Source organism: Mus musculus, chromosome 13 (genome assembly GCF_000001635.26).
Source record: "Mus musculus strain C57BL/6J chromosome 13, GRCm38.p6 C57BL/6J".
NCBI classification, from domain to species: Eukaryota; Metazoa; Chordata; class Mammalia; order Rodentia; family Muridae; genus Mus; species Mus musculus.
Window position 1 is genome coordinate 27055252 of NC_000079.6, and position 11588 is coordinate 27066839.

Sequence of the window (11588 nt, forward strand, 5' to 3'; positions counted from 1 at the left end):
CATATAATTGACATTTTCAGATAACGTGATGCTTTGTAAGTATATATTATATTCTAAATTGAAGAAAAGCAAAAGTATTCAAAATTGTAGAACAGATAAAATACGAATAAAATACAAGGTGTTAACCAATTATGTCTTTGACAGAAATTGCCAACTCAATTTTACCATGAACCATAAAAATCCAAACTGCAAGGAAATAACAATGTGAAATGAAAGCACACGTAAATTTCTTGTTCTTTAATCCTCTTATTTACTACCACAGTTTGGTAAAAAGAAATATTTGCAAAACCTCATATACATATATTAAGTGAAAAATAGAAACATATGAGTGCTTACCAAAAAAGGGACAGTTATGAATCTTGACATAAAATATGATCTTGAGTGATTTAGACCCTTCAAGACCTCCATTCACAGTAAGTGCGCTACTGAGAAGCAGCAGAGAGCACGCTCTAACCTTTATAGAGAAATATGCCACTGTGCAATCCAGCAAATCAATCGGCACCATTCACTTTATTTCTTTTTCAGGTATCCAAAAAAGTTATGGCACAATTACATTTTAAGATTATGTTATCAGTGTCCATTTTATGGCAGATTTCTTTAGGCTTAAGATTCTGGACAAGAAGGCAAGTGCTGCAAAGGTTTGTGTATCTTTATATCTATAAAAATTGAGACTGTTTTGTCCAAGATAATATACAGATAAAAAGCATGCATGCAGGAAAGATACCAAACCTACATTTAGATAAATTGATCTGTGAGGGTGAATAGTTTCTTCTTCATGTTGGAATCCTGACATTGATTATGCCAAGGCAAATAGGAGGAAAACTAAGGAATTCACCAAAAGAGAAGTTCAAGATCATAATGTTTAGTAAGTTCTCATAAGAGCTCAGACTTGGATAGTCACAAATATGTGGAACTGGAAGCTGTTGAACTTGCAAAAACAAGCTGGAAAGATATCTCAAAGGTAAACAGCACATTATTGGTTTTCAAAGTATCCAAGTTCAGTTCCCAAGACCTACTCTCAAGGATTACTCCCATAGGTAACTCTAGCTGCATGACATGCAACACCTTCTTCTAGATTCTATGAGTATTTCTACTTACACAGACACCTACACACACACACACATCATCATCATCTGTCAGTCCATATTCAGAAACAGTAAAGCCAAAACTGAAGGTCACAAGCTGCTTCAGATGAATGAACCCCCAAATTAAAAAAAAAAGTCATCAGCAACTTCATTATTATTCACTCAAATGATATCATTTAGGAAATCACTAAAAGATGATTGGAACTTTGGAGTTCATGAAAAATGCACGTTTGTCATTGTGTCCCAGAGTGCTTTTAGGTCAGAGGAGGCAGGTAGATTATGAGATTATAACAATTTATCTGTCTATATCCTCCCAGTGAGTGGAGATAAGTAGATAGAATAATAATTGGTTACACTATGTACTTACATTTATGTGTACATGTGTGTGTTTGCCTGTGTGTGTGCATTAATACACTTTGCCCTAAAAGTGAATGTGCTCCTTCACCAAATAAACAGTGTGATAAATGGGTGACATGTGGTACTTCTTGGGGGTGGGTGCTCATGGGTACATTTTAAGTGGCATTTTCCTATCTTTACATGTGCCCCATAATTCTTCAAGCAACAATCCTCCCTGAGTTTAACCTCATTATAAAAGAACGTCTGCTGCCCGTGCATTTAGTTTCTCTCAGCCTCTGTTTGTTTATATATGAAAATGCAACATTACACACTAAAACCAAGAGATAAACATAAAATTATGAACTTGCCCATCAGGCATATCACTGGTAAAAAGACAAAACAAAGACCATTTAAAGAGATTCAGAGTGTGAGAACTCTTATATTTTCAAGTTTAAGTCCACATGCCTTGATATTTAGTATATACATTTTGAAGATCTTAACTCACCCAATAATCTTGAATGAAAAATTCATAAGTAGCCATGTTTAAAGCTATGTGCTAAGTTAAAAGCCATGGTACATATTGCAGATTCTGTGAAGAAATGGGGGTAATTTTGAAGGAATTACCATCTATAAGTTTTATAGATTCTCTAGCTCAAACTAGACTCAAGGTCTCAGCCTCAGCATTTCTCTCATTTCCTCTTGCTGTAATTAATCAAAATCCTTCATTTCTGGCCAATGTCTTCCTGAATATGAATAAGAAATAAAATACCATTTGATGTTTAAAATTATGGGGGCTATCTTAATGACGGAAATAGATGATTGGAAGGAGAAGAGAATGCCTGATTATATATATTCATGAAGATGTCAAAGGTTTATAAAGCCAGTGTCTGCAGATGAGAAAGCTGTGGTTCTCTCAGGCCATCTTGGAGAAGTGTGTTCCCAGCAGTCACCATGACCATGAACAGCCAGGGGTCAGCCCAGAAAGGTATGTTCTGTAGCTTAGTGACTATGTGGCTTTCTCAGTATTCCTGATATGGCATAGGGGCATCTACTATGACATTTTACCTAATACAGGCTTCAATTTTATAGGGGTATGGAAAATAACTGTCTTTCTCCAGACATGGAATGACCAGAACCACCCACACAGACCCAAGACAACTGTGACGTTGTCCAAAATAACTTTGTTCCTTATTCATATCTGCAAATAAGGAAAATACAAAGATAACTGGTTTAGAGCAAGAGTGGTGGGGTTGTTGATATTCCACAGAAGGAGATGAGAACATCATGGGACACTTACCTTGTACTCCAGCTAAGAGTGACTACCCATGCTGAGGTCAGTCTCAGAGATTCAGTTGTCTGTGAGTTAACAATGGAGTTTAAAGTAATAGCCTATTCATTGATGTAGAAATTATTCATACTTAAGCATAACAGACTATGAGATCAGTGGCTCTCTAGCTGGGGAGACACCCTTCTACAGAGATGTGACACATCTAGAGATATCCAGAAGTGAATAGTGATGGCATAGTGGAAGTAAGGAAGAAAAAAGGAAGCTGCTACTTGTAGCTAATGGGTAGAAATCATGGACACACTGAATCCCCCACTACTGCAAACTGATCCTGGAAACAAGTAGCAACCCAGGTCACAAAGTTGGTGTTGCAGAGACTGGGAACATGGACTGACACAGACAAGAAGACCCTAGGGTCTAACAGTCACAATTCTAGAAGGAAGCAAGAAAGATTTTCTTGCTGCCAGGTCTCACTGAGAGTTGGTTAGTGAGTTCTAATAAATGTGACAAAATCTTCAGCAAGGCAGGAATAATGCACATAGTGATAGCAGGGATCTGGTTTATACTGTTCTGAAATTTTGTTTGAATAGAAGTGGCATTTCAATAGAAGGGGAAAATAAAGAGGCTAGTATTAACTAATTGTCTTTGCTTTCTTGGTGACATTTGAAAAAAAACAAAAGAATTAATAGCAACATAAAAAGTTTTGTGACATATATGAGAAATCCCTTCTTTAATTTTTATTTCATTTTAAACTCAAAACCTCTCAGACAATAAATGTTCAGATTAATGTACTCTGTTAGAGTTAGAAAACATCTATACACTTATTAATTGTAAAATCTACTGCTGCAGTACCATTATCCCGAAAGCATATTTTTTCACACATGTAGATAAACTCTGAAGCCTTGAAAGTATAAACATATATTCATATATATTGTGTTGTGTAAATATATTTGAAGTGAGATTTGGGAAAATTAGAAGTATTTTTCAAGAAATATATCCCAATAACATTGAAAATCTTCAGCTAGTGAGCTATTTAACAGTGCTGTATAGTAATTTTGTGGTTAACATTGAATTAAATATTAAAAATTCTTAGAGAATGTGACTACTCAAGACCAGAAGAAACTTCCACGATATGAAATTGTCTTAAGACAATAACTTAGTACACTAGCTTAGATTAATTTATACTCAGAATGTTTGCAAAGTGAACAAGTACTTCTGAGACAAGTGCAAAGATGACAAAAGCTACACTCCCCACAGCACATAGCTCGGAAAATGTTAATATTGGGTAAACATAATGTGTAGAGTGTTGACTCTCCCTTCACTACAAATGCAAGCACACATGTACGGTGCTGGGGGCAGATAAGGTTCTCTTCAGCTGAGTAGATTATTACACACCCGTTCCTGTATTTTTTTTTTTTTTTAAGCAGGGACACTCCTCCTGTTGCTGATATCAAACCTGCTGTTCTGCCAAAATGTTCAGCCTCTGCCAATCTGTTCCGCTGGTGACTGCCAGACTTCTCTCCGAGAGCTGTTTGACCGTGTGGTCATACTTTCTCACTACATCCATACCCTGTATACAGATATGTTCATTGAATTCGTAAGTACTTCACTCATTTCTGGTATCTTTTGAAAAGGATCTCTTCAAAACAATTCTGTTGTATTTCAGTTAAAACAATGATCTGCGACCTATATCTTCAAGGGAAAAAGAAACACCGGCTTATAGAAGCTGGAACAAAGAGAACGGGACAATTTCATAGTCTTACAGATTTGCAAAAGTGAAGCGACCTTCAATATTTTATAATTTGTGTTTTTTCAATGTAGACTTGAGGTGTGCAGCCCTCGATGTAGTGGCAGAAGTCTTCACAGTCTCGTATGTGTGAGTCCACGATCTAGGAGACTTTTTCATGTAGTGCTCTGCAAACGCCGATCGAGCGAAGGGGAGCAGCATGGCAGGAGTGAACTCTGTGGATGGGCTAGAATTAACCTAAACTGAAGCCACGCAGTAATGGGAATAAAAAAATAATCAGTCCTCAGACCCAAACGTTCAGAGCCATTTGTTAAAACTTTCATAGCCGGTCTCTCTCTCTCTCTCTTTCTACCTTCTCTCCTTTCTCCCTGCCTTTCTACAATAAAGCTCTAAAACCATAGACAAACCAACAAACAAGCAAAGCTTTCATGGCATGGTTTCAATTAAAGTAGGAAGCCTAGTTCAGAGGCAGAGAAAAGTACTCTGTTGTTGATTCAGGCCTTTTAGAGGCCTTACTTGATTTCTTTCAGTCAATTCACAAGGCACTTGTCAGAGATAACTTCAGTACATCAGTGGGTATTCAGAAAGTGGTTTATCACTTACACTAAATATGAATTCATAATGTTCTCTTTATTAACTAACATCTCTTTCAATTATTGACTGCTCATAATTCACTTCTGAAATCTTCCTAGAAATTCTTCTAAATATTCAGATTTTTTTACTAAATTTTAGTTTATAATAATACTTTATACAAGTACCAACCGGGGAACATATATGAGACAGATCTAAGTCCTTTAAACTTATGTAACAGTTGTGTAGTTTGGTAATCATGGATGCCTAACTAGAGGAACCCAGGTTGTCTGATTCTGCTGCCTGCTTTTGAGACCCTTTCCCCTAACTGGGCTGCCTCTTCTAGCTTCACCTGTTCTTCTGTTGAGAACTTCACCTGGCTTTACTGCAACTTGATATGCCAAGGCCTCCTTATATCCATGAGAAGCCTTTCATCAAGTAAAAGAATGGAGGCGTGAATGGGTCGGGACATTGGGGGAAGGACTTAGAGGATAGAAAAGAAGATAAACTACAGTCAGGAAGAAAAGTAAATAAATAAATTAGCTAATTGAATAAAACCAAACAAAACGAAAAATGATATTATCAAGAAAGTAAAATTCAATACAATAAACTAGTAATGGAAGAAACATAAATTAAAATTTTAGAACATTATTCAAATGAGTTAACATGAATTATAACTTATATATTAAATAACTTTTCTAATTGAATTTTTCACTGTTTAATATTTTTCAAATATGTATGCCTGGTGTTCTATAGTTAACTTAGTCACAATCCACGTCCTTATATTCAGCATTTATGAAGAATTTAGTCCTGTGCAAGTTCATAGATTCAGAAGTATTTGAATGAAAAACTGTGTTCAATAATGCTTAAATGAAAGAATCATATCAATCCAAAACTACAGGCACAATAAATAAGTAAACAAAAATAATACATGATATGGCATTTACCTTTAACATGAGAAATGACATGTAAAGGACATTTTTACATTTAAGGTATTTTTAGTGTTTACTTTCTAAATAGTAATTTATTAAAAAAAGAGAAAACAGAGAAGTAAAAAATTACAGACTAGGCTGGGAAATAAGTAGAAAAGGGTTACTTAATTCCTTAATTGTAAGTGTTTTGCTAAATTTAAATTAAATATCTATTAGGTGCATGGACATTCTGGTTATATATGTTTTAAATACCCAGACTTTGCTAATGGAATTTCTATTACAATTTCTAGGATAAACAGTATGTGCAAGACCGTGAGTTTATGGTCAAGGTCATCAATGACTGCCCCACTTCTTCCCTGGCTACACCTGAAGACAAGGAACAAGCCCTGAAAGTCCCTGTGAGTCCTCAGCCCATGTTCTTCCCGATATCAGTGAGGCAGTACACTGGTTTTGGTGTATTCCAGGTTATCAGAGCACTGAGATAGCTATAGTAAAGATAAAAGGGAGGGGAGACAGTGATTGGCCAAAGCAAATACACATTGCAGGGTGGGGGAAAAAAGGGGAATATTTAACAACATTGTAGCTGAGCCATAAACTGTCCATGAAGATGACATTGCATATGTGATACTGTAGAAAACTTTGAACTGGACTTCATGATTATGAGTAAATTGACATTCCTATATATAGGAAATATGTAAGAAATGCATAAGTAAGAAATATCAATTTAGTTGTGTTTGTGCTACATTCTGGGAACTCGTCCATTGGCAGTCTCCATTACTAACTACTGCACATCACTCCCGAGCTTGCAAGTTCTCCTGGTTGTGCTCTTCCTTACTTAACTACATCTGCATTTGTCCCAGACTTCTTTGCCTTATTCTGTATCTTATATTGAAAGTCCCCTCACCAAGAAGTATTTGAAATTTTGCTTTTTTGTGCCTTCACAGGTATAACTGGATTCTCATCGGATAATAATGTCTTAATGTTATCGCAGGCCTAGTTATTATTTTTATATACCATGCCATAACCAATCTCAACATAACTAAATAAAAATATATACACAAGAGAATTATGTTATGGGAAATTCAAAGAGAGACTTTGTCTCAAAATGGTTTGGTCCACTTGACTGACACCAGTGATATTTATCTTTAATCAATCAATCAATCAGCTAATATATATATATATATATATATATATATATATATATATATAAAATGTGTTTGCATACTATATAATATATAGAGATTTATATATTTTATTTTTATTATATTTACATGATATACATATATGCATGTCTCCAAAATGTGTATATCTCCATTATGTTCTGCTTAATTTATCACATCTCAGTTCTACATTCCTGCTATTTTCATTAATATTATAGTGTAATAGAAGAAAAAATGAAATAACAGGCTAAGGACCAAGAGACAATACTCAGTTAAAAGTACTCTAATGATAGGAAATCCACAACACCCACTAATGATGTTCCTGCAATTCATCCTCTCAAAAATTCCATGTTGCAATGTATTATTATTTCACTTGTTGAGATAAAGAACATGGGATCTAGAAGGTGATCCTAAAGTTTTATGAGTTTCGATACTAGTCGGCCTGCAGTGGTGGCTTCGTATAACTAAAGATCTCACTTTTCTGCATATGTTATTATGCTCCCAGGAAGCTATGTTGTCATTACCATTTGCCCCTTACTTTCCCACCTCAAACCTTTTATACTTTTCCATTTTAATATCTCTTGAAATGCTCTCTACTCATTATTTTCATTTCATTTGACTAAATAAGTGATATCTGTACAGTAAGTATTTCAAATCAGAGATAGGTTTTATGTATATTTTGAGAGTGAGCAGACAGCTACTTGTAGGTTAAAACTGCGTTGTGGTTTATAGTAATGCTTGTATTTAAGCACAATGCTGTGTTATTTTTCTTCAGTTGTACATACAACCAATGAGCCATTCTTCTAGAGGTGATGGAAATCAAGTCATGTACACTGCTGAAAGCACATTCTACATCCTCTTTTTATAGTTTCTCTCTTTTAACATTCTAAAAGAAGAGGAAAATAATATATTCATATAATGATAAATCTTATTCTCTAGTGTGAAAATGATTTGGGTTACTAGTCACTGATGATGGTGGTATTTATATTTCCCAAGGGCCTCTTGTAACCCACTAAGTTATAATACCCACTGAGTGCCACCAATGCTTTGCTTTGTTATGAGCATTCAAAGTAATAGAAAAAGTAGAGCAGACCATGAAGGCTGATGGTAGAATTCTAGAGGTTAACCAAAACACAAAGAATTTGATACTTTAGAGAAAAAAAAATAGTCATTTAAAGGCTATGAGGATTTAAGTCAATTAAGTATTTCTAAGTAAGTATGAAAATCTGAATTTGATGCCAAAACCTTACTTTAAAAAACTAAGCATGAATGTAGCCAGACATGGTGATGCATGCCTTGTATCCTAGCATTCAGTAGGCACAAGCAGGTGGACCTCTTGCTCTGCACTTGATCTTAGCAAAAGGCTGAGAAATAATAAGTATCTCTGTTCTAGATCATAAAAACAAATAAAATCACAACAAAAACAAAAACAACAGAAAATCAACCCATGTGATACTTATAATCTCAGCACAGGAAATGTGAACACAGTTTAGCCAGTCATCCTAGGCTACTGGGAAAGTTCCAGGCCAGGGAGATACCATATTTCATAATCCAAGATGGACTGCTTCTGAGCAATGACACCAAAGGTTGTTTTCTAGTCTCCAAAAAAAGCATGCATACCCATAAATATATACACACAGGTACATACACAGAGAGCAGCACATATACACAAATACAGAAATGAAAGTAGTCATATAAACAAGATATTTTTTGTTTTACTCTTTCAAAGTATATGCTAATAGTTGTTTGACTCCTCTATAATATTGTGATCTAATCCTATATTAACACACATAGTTATGAAAATGAATATTTTCTTCAGCCTCTATGAACAAAACCCACGTCTAACTAACTCTGTTGTATTTTTTACTTGCTTTAATTATTGTTCAACATGGTGGATTAGCCGGAAGTTCTTCTGAACCTGATCCTCAGTTTGGTGCAGTCCTCGAGTGACCCTCTGTTTCAACTAATAACTGGAGTAGGTGGTATTCAAGAAGCCCCCGAATACATCCTATCAAGAGCCAAAGAGATTGAGGAACAAAACAAGCAGCTTCTTGAGGGAGTTGAGAAGATAATTAGCCAGGTGAGCAGTTCCTTGAAAGTTCAGTGCTTTTCCGACTCATGGAAAAGCTGATTTCTACAATGAGCAACAAATCTTGTAATACTCTTCTTTGTGACAAGATAAACACCTTAAGGAAAAAAGCAAGCACCCGATCTCCTGTGATACCTTGGTAAAAGCCCAGGATCTGGTTAGCCATCTGTTTACAAGGACGAGAATAAATGTCAACTCAGAAACATAGCTATATATGTTAGTTTAAACTTTTAGATGGCTAATTGACTTGTTGGACCCTACTGATATATACCTCTATCCATGAGTTTGGCTGAAATATTACATAGGTCTTTCCCCAAAATATGAATTCTGTAATTATAAGAACTAAGGATGCAAAAATGCTCATATATGAATTGAAATTATTATTATTTTTTTTTCTAATTAGGCCTATCCTGAAGCCAAAGGAAATGGGATCTACTTTGTTTGGTCACAACTTCCATCCCTACAGGGAGTTGATGAAGAATCCAAAATCTTGTCTTTGCGCAACACCATTCGCTGCCTGCGCAGGGATTCCCACAAGGTTGACAATTTTCTCAAGGTCCTGAGGTGCCAAATTGCCCATCAAAACAACTGCTAAACCCACATTCAGTCCATCTCTTTCTGAGATGATCCTTAAAAGTCCACTTCTTCAAAAGTTTTATTTGCTTTATAGTTTTCAGTGCATGCTTGGGTGCAATTGGTCTCCTCTTAAATAATAAAAACAAACTTTAAAAAAATGTCAAAGTCTGAAAAGGCTGTCAATGTTTCCTTTGTTAATTTAATAGAAAATCCTTCATGGACATCATAATCATCATAATCACATTATCAAATTTTGTCATGAATAGCAGGTTTAAGTCTTACAAATAATGCATATGGAAAAGTAGTTTACATCAGAAAGTTAATATGGGCCAAGATTGAAGAAAGAAGTTACTAGTAACAAGTCCATGCATTCTACCAAAAGGGTAGGAAACCAGATCATTTCTGTGACACAATTTTCCAGTATAGGAATGGATAAACCAAGTGCTATAGAGATGCAACTAGAGAGTACACTCTCAGTTAAGCAATCTGAAATTGGTAGGATACAACAAGATATTATCCCTAAATAGTTTTTAAAAATTGGTTTTAGCAAATTTTCTCTGGACTCTCAAGTCTTTTTTTTTTAAATTAGGTATTTTCTTCATTTACATTTCCAATGCTATCCCAAAAGTCCCCCATACACCCCCCCCCCACTCCCCTACCCACCCACTCCCACTTCTTGGCCCTGGCATTCCCCTGTACTAAGGCAGATAAAGTTTGCAAGACCAATAGGCCTCTCTTTCCACTGATGGCCAAATAGGACATCTTCTGATACATATGCAGCTAGAGACACGAGCTCCGGAGGGGGGTGGGGAGTTACTTGTTAGTTCATATTGTTGTCCCACCTATAGGATTGCAGATCCCTTTAGCTCCTTGGCTACTTTCTCTAGCTCCTCCATTGGGGGCCCTGTGATCCATCCAATAGCTGACTGTGAGCATCCACTTCTGTGTTTGCTAGGCCCCAGCATAGTCTCACAAAAGACAGCTATATCTGGGTCCTTTCAGCAAAATCTTGCAAGTATATGCAAAGGTGTCAGCATTGGGAGGCTGATTATGGGATGGATCCCCAGATATGGCAGTCTCTAGGTGGTCCATCCTTTTGTCTCAGCTCCAAACTATGTCTCTGTAACTCCTTCCATGAGTGTTTTGTTCCCAATTCTAAGAAGGGGCAAAGTGTCCATACTTTGGTCTTCATTCTTCTTGAGTTTTATGTGTTTCGCAAATTGTATCTTGTATCTTGGGTATTCTAAGTTTCTGGGCTAATATCCACTTATCAGTGAGTACATATTGTGTGAGTTCTTTTGTGATTGGGTTACCTCACTCAGGATGATGCCTCCAGGTCAATCCATTTGCCTAGAAATTTCATAAATTCATTCTTTTTAATAGCTGAGTAGTATTCCATTGTGTAAATGTACCACATTTTCTGTATCTATTCTTCTGTTGAGGGGCATCTGGGTTCTTTCCAGCTTCAAGTCTTTACATTAACTATTTTACCCAATACAACAGGTTGAAGAAACTGAGGTCCACACAGAATGATAGCAGATTATAGAAAATGAAGTAGAATTTTCCATCTATACTGAGCTATACTGAGCTAATCAACTTGGTTTTGGGAGGAAATTGTTGGTCTTGATTGAGGACAAACCATACTGTAGGAGACTTTCTTAAATTTTTCCTATTATCCTTACAGAATCTAAATCAAATTACAATTTTCACTTTCTTGCAATTGGTTACTGTATAACATTCTGTGATATATTTCTCTTACCTACTTTGCTTATTGGTGGGAAAAAAGGCATCTGGAAAAGAAATTTATT

General features: G+C 35.8%; 1 protein-coding gene across 2 annotated transcripts; it reads left to right on the top strand.

Annotated features, from left to right (window-relative positions):
* Positions 1 to 2318: 2318 nt before the first annotated feature.
* Prl (prolactin) lies at positions 2319 to 9953 on the top strand. Of its 2 annotated transcripts, none has more exons than NM_011164.2 (5): positions 2319 to 2406; positions 4131 to 4303; positions 6246 to 6353; positions 9016 to 9195; positions 9608 to 9953. In NM_011164.2, exons 1-5 carry the CDS (start codon positions 2373 to 2375, stop codon positions 9797 to 9799), a joined length of 687 nt encoding a protein of 228 aa, NP_035294.2. In that variant the 5' UTR covers positions 2319 to 2372; the 3' UTR covers positions 9800 to 9953. The 2 variants fall into 2 exon arrangements, with proteins under 2 accessions (NP_035294.2, NP_001157002.1); NM_001163530.1 differs by having other exon boundaries at positions 4134 to 4303.
* Positions 9954 to 11588: the final 1635 nt, after the last annotated feature.

Coding starts and splice junctions, on each gene's coding strand:
- Prl (NM_011164.2), top strand. CDS start 2,373: ATGACCATGAACAGCCAGGGGTCAGCCCAGAAAG. Junction 4,304..6,245: donor CAGATATGTTCATTGAATTC/GTAAGTACTTCA, acceptor TACAATTTCTAG/GATAAACAGTATGTGCAAGA. Junction 9,196..9,607: donor TTGAGAAGATAATTAGCCAG/GTGAGCAGTTCC, acceptor TTTTCTAATTAG/GCCTATCCTGAAGCCAAAGG.